This window comes from Diabrotica virgifera, chromosome 7 (assembly GCF_917563875.1).
Source record: "Diabrotica virgifera virgifera chromosome 7, PGI_DIABVI_V3a".
Taxonomy (NCBI): Eukaryota; Metazoa; Arthropoda; class Insecta; order Coleoptera; family Chrysomelidae; genus Diabrotica; species Diabrotica virgifera.
The window spans coordinates 112,495,623-112,510,799 of NC_065449.1; the positions used below are offsets into that span (position 1 = coordinate 112,495,623).

Here is a 15,177-nt window from a genome sequence, read left to right on the forward strand (position 1 = left end):
ATTAGTATTTCAAATTGTCCTTTTTGACATTCAATAATAATGTATACAGGGTATCCCAATTTAGAGATATGACGTCATCGTCGATTTTCTTAAATGGCAACACTGTCATTTTGATAGCTAATTTGATAGGGTTTGTAAAGTTATACATAACTGGAAAATATCAAATTTTTATTCTCTACCATTTACAAGATAATAGAAAATAACAAAGTTATATCTGTAATTTGGAATATATTCAATAATTAAAATACTAACTGTTTTTTTTGAAAAATGCTCAGACCCGTCGATTAGTATATCAAATTGTCCTTTTTGACATATAATAATAATGTATACAGGGTGTCCCAATTTAGAGATATGACGTCATCGTTGATTTTCTTAAATGGCAACACTGTCATTTTGATAGCTATTTTGATAGGGTGTGTAAAGTTATACACAACTGCAAAATTTCAAATTTGTATTCTCTACCATTTAGATGATAATAAAAAATACCAAAGTTATGAAAAAGAAGTAATCAACTAATAATTGAATTTAATTATTTCAATAAATTAAGCAAAAACTCATAATGTTGCCCTCAATTATTGTCAAATTGTCAATGGGCAACGTTATGAGCATTTGCTTAATTGAAATAAATAAATTCAATTATTATTTGATTACTTCTTGTTCTTCATAACTTTGTTATTTTTTATTATCTTGTAAATGGTAGGGAATAAAATTTTGAAATTTTTCAGATGTGTATAACTTTACACACGCTATCAAAATAGCTATCAAAATGATAGTGTTGCCATTTAAGAAAATCAACGATGACGTCATATCTCTAAATTGGGACACCCTGTATACATTATTATTATATGTCAAAAATGACAATTTGATATACTAATCGACGGGTCTGAGCATTTTTCAAAAAAACAGTTAGTATCTTAATTATTGAATATATTCCAAATTACAGATATAACTTTGTTATTTTCTATTATCTTGTAAATGGTAGAGAATAAAAATTTGATATTTTGCAGTTATGTATAACTTTACAAACCCTATCAAATTAGCTATCAAAATGACAGTGTTGCCATTTAAGAAAATCGACGATGACGTCATATCTCTAAATTGGGACACCCTGTATACATTTTTATTGAATGTCAAAAAGGACAATTTGAAATACTAATCGACGGGTCTGAGCATTTTCCAAAAAAAACAATTAGTATTTGAGATATTGAATTTATTCCACTTTACAGACTCTCTCTGTATGTACCGGGTGTCCACTTATATTTTCCCCCATTTTAACTGCATATAACTTCTAAACGGCTCAAGATAGAAATATGCGGTTTTCACTGAAATGTTTTATTTTAGTAAAAGTTTTGTCTGAATGGATGGAATTTTTTATATCGCTTTCAAATACGAAATAAAAAATGGCGGATTTTTGAAAAAAACTTTGTTGACTTTTTTTTAATGGAACACCCAGTATATTCTTTTGTAAATTGAAAGAAAGGTCATTCACCTATTTAGTGATATAATATAAAGTTTTTCAAAATCGGTTTTCAAATCACTGAGTAATTAATTTTTAAAATGAGAGATGCAACGTGGATATCACATACCTAAATAACATAACTAAGCAAGTTATGTGATTTCCACAATGCATCTCTCATTTTAAAAATTAATTGCTCAGTCATTTGACAACCGATTTTAAAAAATGTTATATCGCTGGATAGATAAATGACCGTTTTTTCAAGTTTTTGGGTAAATGACCATTTTTTATATCGCTTTTAAATAAAAAATGGCGGATTTTTGAAAAAAAAACGTTGTTGACTTTTTTTATTAAAACACCCAGTATATTTTTTGTGTTTTGAAAAAACGGTCATTTACCTATCCAGCGATATAAAAATTTTTAAAATCGGTTGCCAAATAACTGAGCAATTAATTTTTAAAATGAGAGATGCAATGTGGAAATCACATAACATAATATCATTTTGCTCAGTTATGTTATTTAGGTATGTGATATCCACGTTGCACCCCTCATTTTAAAAATTAATTACTCAGTGATTTGACAACCGATTTTGAAAAACTTTATATCGCTGGATAGGTGAATGACCTTTCTTTCAATTTACAAAAAAATATACTGGGTGTTCCATTAAAAAAAAGTCAACAAAGTTTTTTTCAAAAATCCGCCATTTTTTATTTTGTACTTGAAAGCGACATAAAAAATTCAATCCATTCAGACAAAACTTTTACTAAAATAAAACATTTCAGCGAAAACCGTATATTTCTATCTTGAACCGTTTAGAAGTTATAGGCAGTTAAAATGGGGGAAAATATAAGTGGACACCCGGTATTATAATATATTATAACGCCATATTACAAGGTATTTTACTTTCCCGCACGCCGTGCGGGAAAATTTACTTTCACGCACGCCGTGCGGGAAAGTGCAACTTTCGGAAACGAAATGCGTGCGTAAAAGTGGCTCTTTTAGCAAGGCCGTAGAAAAAATTTTTTCAAACCAAGTTCTTGGGAATTAAATAACCTACAATTTCGTATTTAAACATTTTTTCTTATCTCTGATGCTAATCTTTCTATTCTGAAGAAAATGGCATTTTTTACCAAACTACAAAAATTCGTTATTTGCTTGTAACTCCAGTTTTTAAAAACTAATCATTCTAAGCCAGTCAAACTTCTAGAATCTATTAATAATACATAAATAAAGAAGAATGAATAAGGCCAATGACTAAAAACACCGCTAACTTGCATTATTCTGCTTCCAATTGGATGTCTCCTTTTTTTTTTCAAAAAAATATATTGATTTTTTAACCGTAACTTTATTTTTTATCTTAGATTGGTAAAAAAGAATTTTGTAGGTTTTTACAAGATGTATAATTTTTACTAGATGTATAATATCTACCTATTACTATTAAATATTTTTAAAATCCTCAGTCGCAAAAAGAGGTGACATTGAAAGGGTTGGTAAAGGTGGTTTTTGCATGTTATTACAAGTTTTAATTGTCAATACCTCACTCAATTTTTGCCGTAGAAAAAATTTATGCAAACCAGTTTCTTGGGAATTAAATAAGCTATAATTTCATATTTAAACATTTTTTCGTATCTCTGATGCTAATCTTTCTATTCTGAAGAAAAGGCCATTTTTTTCCAAACTACAAAAATTCGTTATTCGCTTTTAACTCCATTTTTTTAACTAATTATTCTAAGCCGGTCAAACTTCTAAAACCTATTAATAATACATAAGTAAAGAAGACCAAATAAAGTCAATGACTAATTTTAATTAGCGTGGTAATTAGGAGGTTGCTTCCGATAACTTTTTCGCTGAAAAAAATAGGGACTGACATTCTTTTCATTATAAATCACTTAATTTTTGAGCTAGAGACTTTTTTTTATTTCTGGAGATAGGTATTTCTAAATACTTTAAATTAGTTTGAACAAGTTATCTTCGAAAAATGCATAGTTTCCCCGTCTTTTGACTTTGAAACTACAATATTTAGCAATTGACGAAAAAGAGCTACCATAAATAAAGTAGATCTCGATTACTATTGGTTTTACAGAAAATTAATAAAAACGGTTTTGTTTATTTTTTCAAAAGCTACATTTTTGTTAAGTGAAGTTGTTTTGATAAAACGAAAACTTTTGGAGTTATTAGCAGAAAACTGATTAAAAACATTGTTTTTTTCGATATAAAACTAACACTTTCGATAGCCAATAAATCGAAAACCGTTAATTTTATCAAAAAAATGTGTATGTTTTTTCCTTAGAATGAACGTTTTTACCAACTTTTGCGGTCAAAATATAATAAAAAATTTCCACCCCCGGGATGGGGTGGCAACCACCCCCATGGTAAAAGCGCCTTTCGGCATCATAGATTTTGATACTGGTACTATCCACTACTTATTCTCAAATTTTCAAGCAAATCGATCCATTCTGTAAAAATTGCGAGGTTTTGTCCTATTTTAAGCTTCATTACTTGGACTATTTTGCCAGTAATTGGACTATTTTGCCAGTAATGTCGGAAGTTTTTTGAGAAACTCTTGCTTAAAAAAATGAAAGCAATAATAAAAGAAAATCAGTGATTCCAAACCACCAATTTGGCTTAATAAGTAAACATTCTACGATTGATCAAGTACACAGAATTACCTTTGAAAAATCATTAGAAAGAAAGAAAGTATGTTTTACAATATAGCTAAATCCTTTGACAAAGTATGGCATGAAGGGTTAAACTAAAAATAAAAAATATCAAAATTCTTGTCCGATAGATATGACGGATACCGACACCGACTGATATTTCAGAATGAAGCAATAAGATTTGTATACAGATCTAAAAGAAATCAAAGGAGGAGTCCCCAAAGGAAGCATATTAGGTATATGCACATATGTGTATGCAGCTTTAAACGTTCAGTACAGTAGCGTCAGTAGCATTATGTTTCAAAAACATATTCCTTAGGAGCAGCATTAACTTTTCTATAACTAGTTCATATCAAACCCTTCTTTCAGTGCGTCATAGCTCATTGAATTCTCTTTTTAATGCATTATATTGTAAGGGCAGAAAAAAACGTATGTCCGTGATTATTATGCATAGAACTCATAAAATTATGTTGTATTTGTTGATGGGTAGTTGCATACTTTCACAACGTCACAGTTTCGCAATGTAAGAGGTAAAATTATAATTGTCATTCTAGGTTAGTACCTATCTTTCAACATTTTATAGTGAACATTTTATTGTATACCTATTTATTTATTTTTTCATTAAAATATTTTAAATTAAAATTCAGGCATATAGTATGTATATAATCATATATAAATATATTCTTCTTTCTCTTTTTATTGGCTTGCATACTTCAATATAAATATTCTGACAATGGACAGCCTAAGTCTGACGTCACAAATGTCACAAAATTGGGAGGAGCTTATATTGACTCCAAACAATTTTGTTTGTAACGTTAAATGGTCATAAGGAATTTTTCATTTATGTGCTTGGTGTGGCAAAATAAGACTTCATTTAGGTATTTCGTTAAAGAAACGTGTTAATTAAGAGATTTTTATTCGTTTTCGCTCAGGTGGTTTTTATTCCTTAGTAGTTGAAAATAAACATAACCTCAAAACTGTTTACGTTCTAATCATTGCATTAAATTAACTCACCTGGGCAAAAACGAATAAAAATCTCTTAATTGACACGTTTCTTTAACTAAATACCTAAATGAAAAGTCTTATTTTGTCACACAAACCACGTAAGCAAAAAATTAAAAATTCCTTATGAGTGTTTAACCTTATAAACAAAATTGTTTGGAGTCAAATATAAGCTCCTTCCAATTTTGTGACGTCAAGACTTAGGATTTCCATTGTCAGATTTAAATAAAATGTCATGCAATGATATGTGACATTCTTAAAATCCTATATGACGTCAAAATTAATGTCGCACTGAAAGACGGGTTTGGTTTGAACTATATCTTTATTACTTCTTAATAAAACGACTATTGTTAGAAGCACTGTTGTCTTTATGATAACTCATGCTACTATTAATCATGTAAAATGGATCAAATATGGACGATAATACAATAAGAAATGCTATTTGAACTAGGGACGCACTCTTTGTGTATTTGCATGCTTCATGGACATTTAAAAGGAATTCAATAAAGTACAGCATGTAAAATTAATGCAGATGCTAAAAAATATAGGAATAGATGACAAAGATATTCATGTAATTAAAAATATGTGCTGGAATCACACTGCTATCGTATAAATTCAAGATAACTACATCGACAAAATCTCCATACAACAAGGAGTCAGACAAGGTTGCACTTTGTCCCTAACATTGTTCAATGTTTACTCGGACCAGCTATTTAAAAAAGCACTTGAGAGGTAGCCACATGGCTACCATAAAAATCAATGGGTAACTATTTAATGTACTTAAATACAATGGATGACACAGTACTTCTGTCAGAAAATATTGAACATCTCCAAATTCTGCTTGATCATATTCATGATGTAGGAGAGGAAATGGGCATTTAGTCTTTAGTCATAACTCACATCCAGATGGAGAGCTTCAATTTAATGGAATCCAAGTGGAAAAAGTTCACAAAATTACACATTTGGGAACTATCATAACGGACCAACTAGTTCCAGACATAGAAATAAAACAGAGAATAGCAATGACTATTTAAAACTATTTTTATGAAAATAAAGACATTTCTTTGCAATAATTATCTCGGTTTAGAACTAAGCCAAAGAATGGTGAAAAGTATTATATTTTTGGTTCATACTTTTGTATGATGCAGAAGTGTGGACACTAAAAGTATCAAGTATGAATAGAATTGAAGCATTGGAAATATGGAATCATCAACAGATACTGAAGAAAAACTAAAGAGAAAGTATTAAGGAGGATTAAAAAAAGATAGAGAATTGCTAAATACTGGAAAATGTCTTATCTGGAACATATAGTGAGGGGAAATAAATACAGAATACTACAACTGATCCTTAACACATTGGCTGTCTATCGAAGAGAATTGAACTTGACTAGGAGCCATTTTGTTGAACGGCACCTCACTGAATTTACCATATCACAGACTGACACATGATCGGCTGTGAATGAACCCATTCGGCAAAATAGAAGGCCGTAGAAGTGTAGGAAGAATACAAGTTTCTTCATTAAAAACATTTGTGAATGGACTCAGATATCAAACGCGGGACAATTATTCCTTGTTGCAGATTGAGGAGCCTTCAGAACAGTAATCGTCATCAAAGTTGGATAATTCTGATATGGCATGGGAAGAAGAAGAATGCAAATTGGTACCTTTGTAGAAACTATATTGATTTTACAAGATTATATCAAATCTGCTGAAATGTATCAAAAAGCGTCTGGTTTAATTTCGTTTAGAAGAAAAATATCCTTAACTTTAGTTAAAATATAGAACAATCAATTCCTGATATAGTAGTACGTGGTAGTACTTAGGTAAATAAACAGTAACTACTAAACTGTATTCATCAGTAAGTTACTTTACTCATTACTTACAGTCAGTAAATAAGCATCAAACACTTTTTGAAGAAAATATACTTTTAACCTCATTAGGAAAAAGTTTTTCTAGCATGGGCAAGCCCTTCTTCTCCACTGGGCACACTGGGCCATTGATCAACTGGGGTCCAGTGTGTAATTCATTACCAAATGATAACAGAATCAGATATCTAAGCATGAAAAAATATATATACGTGAAATATAAAAAAATATATGAAGAGTACACTGCAAAAAGGGGGAATGTGAGTTTTTTTTTTTCATTTTTCGGGTTAAGGTTGGTAACAGTTACTCTGAATATAGCAAATTAATGTCAACTATCGTTCAAGGCTGAAAAGGTGACAGTGACCTACAAAGAAGCATTTAAATAATTTATGGTACCAAGCAAAAACGGTAATAGTCACAACGAGCCAAGCAGAAAGGGGGAATGTCATATATCAGCGTTTCACAACCAGTGGGTCGCGACCCACTAGTGGATCGTGAGCGGATTTCAGGTGGGTTGAGGTGTGGCTCGTACAGTAGCTGAATACCATACAATATATATCATCATGGGTGAGGGATGGGTCGCGAATATGAAAAAACATCAGAAAGTGGGTCGGCAGACTTAAAAGGTTAGGAACCACTGTCATATATCATTAGATGCCATTTGCTGTTAGCGGTTGCAGTAGAATATTTTATTCTACTTATGTGCATAGTGCATAGTTTAACTAGTTAAAGTTATATAGTTTTAAACTAGTACCTTGTTATTGACGAATAAATACTGCATTATCTTAAGGACTTGAGTTCTTAAGGACATAGACAGTTCCGACTTAAGGACCTTGTATCTCAAAAGAAAAGTCTTTAATCAGCGCGTGATGCCAGTACTTACATGGTGAAGAAACTTTAACATTAACCAAGAAAATAAGAAATAAAATTTGTGTTACACAAAGAGCCATGGAACGCTCGATGTTAGGTATTTCTTGTAGGGATCAGATTACGAACAAGGAAATAAGACGAAGAACTGGAAAAGGAAATAAGACGGAGATGCCATAGAAAGAATTATGACCCTTAAGTGGAACTGGGCGGGGCACATACCTAGAATGTCGGATAACAGTAGGACATAGCGAATAATACACTTGAGACCAAGACAAGAAGCATATCGGAGTAGAGGTCACCCGCCAACAAGATGGTCAGATAATAAAATGGATTGACAAAAATTGGATGCACAGCACAAACTGGAATATATAGAAAAGACTGAGGGAGACCTATATCCAGCAGTGGATATATCCGGGTTAAATGGTGATGATGATGACTGCATTAACACCAGTTTTTTCTTTTACATTACTTCAAAAAGGCTAGCCAAGAAATAAATAATGTCAAAAATAAATAAAAATGATATTATATAATTAAAGATATAATAAAAATTATATCTTTTAAAAGCATTCTAACAATCAAAAAAATATATAGATATGAGAAGTGGCAAAAAGTAACAGTTTATTAAAATATGTTGCTTTAAACCTTTTAAACCAGTTTTCTCACAATTGTACTTGATTGACATTCCCCCTTTTTTGCAGTGTACTCTTCATATATTTTAGATACTAGTATGCAGTTATATAGAGCTGGAGAGGGATATTTCATTACATTGAATCGTCCGCAAAAAAAATACCTGAAAAAATACCTGATCTCAAAGAACCAGATGTAGCAGCTCACACCAGACTTTTTTGATGACTCTACAACATCAGTCCAACTGAATGGAAAAGACAGATTGAGAGTTGAAACCTTTATCCCCATCATTGACACCCTAGGCGTTCATCTAAAACAGCAATTAAGTTAACTAGTCAACGCTTTGGATTATTTTTCGCTTGAAAACTCTGAATTCTGAAGAGTTGAGACAAAGTTGCAAAGAATTTGCTGAAATCTCTTATGTAAACGAAAAAGAGTTAGGAAATTGAAAATATCTGAATTTAACAGAATACAGTAAAACCCCCATTATCCGTGCACGGATTATCCAGGCTGTGGATTATCTGTGCTATGATTTTCCATTACTAAAATTCCATTTTGGGGTTTTGTCGAAATAGGATCACAGTAAATCACTTGACGGAAACTCTACTATACGCCATGAGGGAAACGTATAATGCAATATCGATAGCAGTGATACTCAGGGCACTATTGCTATCGATATGTACGCACATGTATGTGTGTATATATGTATTATATAAGAAATATATGTTCGGATTATCTGTGCCATGTCCCGTCCTGTGGAGTACGGATAATCGGGGTTCTACTGTACTTGAAAATTAAACGTAAAAATAAAGGAACTGATAGTATTCTGGAAATGTATCATCTTTTAAAAAAGGACAAAATTGAAGTCTTCTTTCCTAATGTAGAAATAGCATTGAGAATCTTTTTAAACACGATGGTAACAAACTGCAGTGGGAAACTCTTCTTCTCCAAATTAAAACAAATAAAAAATGAATTAAGAAGTAAAATGCTTCAAGAGAAATTAAACAGTTTGCTGATAATATTGATGGTGAATGTGATATGCTCGAAAGCATAGGTAGATATTAAAGATGTGATTAACGGTTTTGCTTAACTCAAATCTAGCCTCATCTTCAATCAAAATAAAAATAAAGCTAAAAATTTGCATCTAGCTATGTTCTTTTTTATTCTGACAAAATAGTGCTTTATTATAGGTCAGGGGCCCCATTTTACTAATGTGCCCAATGCCTCAATAGGTGAAAGATGAACCCAAGTATGGGGAAATGTATTTATAAGAAATTGTACATTTGCCTTGTAAATTCATCATTCCATGCAAAATTCCATCAAATAAGTATAACATACTTCTATTAAAGTGTTAAGTTAAACAAAAATAAAACTAAATATCAACACTCCTGGCTCACCTGGGTCCCATTTCTCCTTTGTACCATTGGCCATCACCCTGTAGTCACTCTAGAATCACAAACTGGGTTAGTTTATAGAATTATATTATATTTAGATCTAATAATAGACAACACTAGGGTTATTGCACTCACTGACTTATTTCCAGCAAATTCATCAAATTCAAAACAACTAACTACAGCTTGTGCTCATAGTAAAATAGGTAATATCAACAAATCAATTTATACTCTTATTCAGCAAAATTTGAAACCCTACATTATCAGTTACGGTTATAAGTCTGATTAATTTTATTAATCTGCAGCTGCAGTGTAGACATCCAACTTGTCTTTAGTTAACTCACCTGTACACACAGTTAATTGTGGTTGTACCATAACTTACTTATAATTATACTTATTGAAATGTTTAATAGCGATACATACAGTTAATTTATTATTAATTTTTTATTCATTTATACATTCTGAGCATTTATATCGACAATTTCCCATTAACAGTATTGTCTATTGACATTGACGTCATAGGTAATGTGACAATTCAATGACATATGACAAAAAGGTTATTTCATTTCAACATAAACCGAAATACCTTTGACCATTATTTGAAGATTGTATTAATATTAAGCAGTATCCTATCATTCTTATTCATTTTTAATTATAATAACAATAACTATACAACGATTAGATGCAGGATAAAATGTACATCATGCATTACTGCAACAAACATTAATATTTTAATGTTTAATGTAATAATTACAGAAATATGCACACGTATTGACCTCTGAAGCCATTTTCTTATGGGATCGTATCGTGTAAGTATTTTATTAAATATCTTATTGGTCATTATAGGGCAGTCCATGAGGGTATGTAGCTCCGAATTCCATCCTACTATATCGATTTACGTGATATTTTGACAGTAAGTAGGGAATAGCCGAAGAAACAAAGTCTACCCTATGCCGATGTGTGTTTTTGTCTTGGGGGGCGGTTCCCACCCCGTCTCGGGTGTGGAAAATTTTTTGCTCAAATAACTATGGAAGTTGCTAGAGAATCTAATACTAAGCAAAAACTGTTCTATAATTGTTTTTCGAAAATTCAATACTTTTTGAGTTATTCCTGGTTGAAAATTGGCCATTTTCATTGAAACATAACACCTTTTCAAACGATTTTTTGCGAATACCTTAAAAACTAGGCACCTAACTAAAAAAACTAATAAAGCATTTTTGTAGCTTATAAAATAACAAAGAGATTCTTTCCTTTATGAATCTTCTAGTTATAACACAAAAAGAGATATGGTAAGTGAAAAAAACTTGTTTTCTTGGTGCATGCTCAAATCAGTGTATTTAACTTGAAATAACAGAGAAACGGTCGATTTTAGGTGTATAAAGGCCGCGTCCCACCGTCAAATAATTTGATCAAACTGGTGTGAGCCAACTGAAAGTGACAGTTAGTGACGTCACATCCTGAGTGTTCATTGTGGATAATAATGAAAAATTTTAATTTTAAATAAAGTACAAACAAGTTAGACTCAATTCAAAAAATTTGATCAAACTAGACTGATAGTGAGAGCGCAGATTTTTAGAATTTCAAAAAAAACTGCAATTGTGACGTCACTTTGGCGTACTTCCGGAGTTTGCTCAAACTGTTTGATCAAATTATTTGATGGTGAGACGCGGCCTTAATGCTACCAATAACTTTTGTTGTGCTTGAAAAGACCTATAAATTAAGCAATATTAAATGTCGATTACATTCAAACTATGCGAGATAAACTGTAAAAAATTTGAAGAATAACGTATTTTAAGAACACAATGAGAAGTATATTTAACCCCTCATCCACAAGAATTTAAATGCATCGTTTTCCTTCTACAATACATTTTACTATAGTGTTCTCTTTATGTTCAAAAAGTTGGGCGGGTTTAAAATGAATGGTTTTTGAAAAAAATAAGATCAAATTATTGAGCGCATTTTTAAATGTTCTTAAAAATCTTAGTATTTCTCCATGTAACTCGAAAATGATAAGAGATGCAAAAAAAGATACCATACAAAATGTAGGTTTCTTCTAGATAAACATTTTGATTTTATTTTTTATAACAGTACCCCTTATCATTTTTAAGTTACATGGAGAAAAAGGAAGATTTTTAAGACAATTTAAATATGCGCTCTATAATTTGATCTTATTTTTTTCAAAAACCATTCATTTTAAGCCCGCTCAACTTTTTGAACATAAAAATAACACTGTAGTAAAATGTATTGTAGAAGGAAAACAATGCATTTAAATTCTTGTGGATGAGGAGTTAAATTATATACTTCTCAATTTTTTTCTTAAAATTTGATAGTCATCAATTTTGTGCAGCATATCTCGCTTAGTTTGAATGTAATCGACATTTAATATTGCATATTTGAAAGGACTTTTCAAGCACAATAAAAGGTATTGGTAGCATTATACACCTAAAATCGACCGTTTCTCTGTTATTTCAAGTTGAATACACTGATTTTAGCATGAACCAAAAAAACAAACTCTTTTTACCTACCATATCTCTTTTTGTGTTATAACTAGAAGATTGAAGAAGGAACATATCTTATTGATTTTTTATGAGCTATAAAAATGTTTTTTATAATTTTTTTAGTTAGATGCATTGTTTTTAAGATATTCGCAAAAAACCGTTTGAAAAGGTGTTAGATTTCAATGAAAATGGCCAATTTTCAACCACGAATAACTCAAAAAGTATTGAGTTTTCGAAAAAAAATTATAGAACAGTTTTTTCATAGAATTAGGTTCTCTAGCAACTTCCATAGTTGTTTAACCAAAAAATTTTCCACCCCTGAGAAGGGGTGGGAACCGCCCCCAAGACAAAAGCACACATCGGCATGGGGTAGACTGTGAATAAGAAGATATTTTCATGCTATTATATGTTGCCTGTACTCACTTAGGAAGCCGAAACATTAACACTCACAAAAAAGGCAGTTAACAAGATTCTCATAGCTCGGAAGGCTATAGAGCACCAGATGTAGGGTGTCTCCCTGAGAGACCGAATCCCAAACTAAAAAATATGCCGTAGAACAAAAACAACAGACGCTGTCGAAAAAATCGCGCCGCTAAAGTGGAATTGGGCAGGTCACGTCGGCAGATTGTCAGACAACGTATGGACAAAACGTATTGTCGAGTGGAGGCCACGAGAAGAGGCACTACGGAGCAGAGGACGCCCACAGACCAGATCGGCCGACAATGGATGCAAGCCGCACAAAATAGAGACAGATCGAAAGAGCTGAGGGAGACCTATGTCCAGCAGTGCACGCGTACGGGTTGATGATGATGATTATGATGTACTGTTTTTATTAAATAAGGTGGACCCTATGGTATGAATAAAGATTAATCAATGCTAATCAGTTTCCCGATAGAGGCTCTTGAATTAAAGTTGATTTTATATCACTTAGGCCCGGTCTTTTCACCTTCGGATAAGCGGGATAAGTAGTTATTAGGAAGTTTATCTAGCAGATTAAATGCTAATCTATCGGATAAACTTCCTGATAACTAGTTATCCGGAGGTAAACAGACTGGGCCTAAATAAATGAAATTTTCTCAAATAAAGTTGTCACGCAACTCAAAATACCTATTATATACTTATTTAAGTTTACTATTTTGAAACAGATATTGGCCATGGGCGCCCATACCGATGGGCAGAGAGGGCCCTGCTTTTCAGGTGCTTTAAATTATATATGGTTATCCAAAGTATACAAAATATAATGTGCAACATTGATACTATGATACTATAAATAACATCTTCACTTATGGCAACATCTTCACGTCTGCCCCCTCCCCTCTAAAAATTTTTATATGGGTGCCCGTGATATTGGCTAAATTACCCAACAAAAGGAGAGAAACAGACGAATATTAGATTATAAGAACATTTCACGTAAATTTTTTTACAAAGTTTTTAAATCAGTAAAAAACTTTTTAATGAAGAATTTAGTAGAACCGTGTAGAACCATTATGGCGAAGATGAGAACCCTTGTTTATTGGAATTGGTCTTAATAATCAAAAATATTGTCATGGTAACGGATTGTGACGTCATATATGATGTAGTAAAAGATAATAAATGGAGGTGACCTCAATTTTCTTATTGTTACAAAGGTTATTTAAATCTAGGGGCTGAAAATATGAGGGATAATTTGATAAAAATATCCATTATACTTCTTGTTAAAAATTAAATTTTATTGTTACTTGATAACTAAAAGTGATTTTGACCTACCACGCTGCGCCATCTGTGCGGCAACTTATAAACGAACAAAACTGAAGCAGGAAACTGTAAGATGGCTACAGAAAACTAAAGCCCGTACCCAACTCATCGAATCCCAACTCTCATACATTCATAACGCATATACACTAAATCGTATATGACCCTAATCAAATATACACCAACTGATATAAACATTAATGAAAATAAATATATATGGAAGAATATAAAATATGCTAGTTGGTGTGTATTTGAATAGGGTCATATACGATTTGGTATGTATGCGTTTTAGATGTATGAGAGTTGGGATTCGATGAGTTGGATACGGATTTTCTTTAGTTTTCTGTGTCTTACAGTTACTTGCTTCAGTTTTGTTTGTCCAGAAGTTAACGCACAGATGGCGCACGTTGGCAGGTCTGGAATATCATTAATATCACTATAACCTTTTTTTCAATCCTGCTTGTTCCCGAGATTTGATACCTATCCAGTTTGATTGTTAGTAGCAATTTAATAATGGGAGAACTTTTCTCAACTTTAACTTCGACAGTTATTGGATAATTTATATGAATTCTAAATATATGTACCTACATACCTATATTTTTCAAGTAACTTTAAATTTTTGAAGTAGCTTTTTGCAATAATAAAGTTCACTTCTTAAATAACAGAACTTTTGAAATTTCTATTGAATTTTTTCGTACCTTCTAATTTTGTATCATATATATAATAATATTATATATATGATACAAAATTAGAAGGTACGAAAAAATTCAAAATATTATTTAGACCTTCTACCGTCTCGGGTGTATAGGTATGACGTGTGCTCTGTTAACAGTGCACAAATCTCTTCCATTGCTTCCTGTCCTGTGCCATAGCCTTAGCTTCGTTCCATGATATTCCTTTTTTGTCACGAATCCTTGCCATCACTTCGTTCCATGTCTCTCTCGGTCTTCCTCTACTTCTTTTCCCCTGCACCTTCGTTTCCCATATCTTTTTAACTTGTACCTACTTCTTTCTGTAGTCGATGTAAATGCCCCCCACTAACTTAATTGTCTTTTTTTCAACATACTCCATCATTGTCTCG

The 15,177-nt window shown here is 31.9% G+C and overlaps 1 protein-coding gene across 3 annotated transcripts in view; it reads right to left on the minus strand.

The window, feature by feature from the left end:
- LOC114324565 (MAGUK p55 subfamily member 7) overlaps positions 1-10,385 on the minus strand; it is a 109,402-nt gene extending 99,017 nt beyond the window's left edge. Inside the window, exons 1-2 of one of the 3 annotated variants that reach the window (XM_028272429.2) lie at positions 10,212-10,385; positions 9,874-9,922 (exon numbers count right to left, since the gene is read on the minus strand). In XM_028272429.2, the coding sequence (XP_028128230.1) occupies positions 9,874-9,907 (34 nt within the window). In that variant the 5' untranslated portion in view covers positions 9,908-9,922; positions 10,212-10,385. Of the gene's footprint in view, positions 1-9,873; positions 10,170-10,211 lie in introns of those variants that run through there. The other 2 variants (XM_028272430.2, XM_050657179.1) reach the window with 2 other exon arrangements.
- Positions 10,386-15,177: the final 4,792 nt, after the last annotated feature.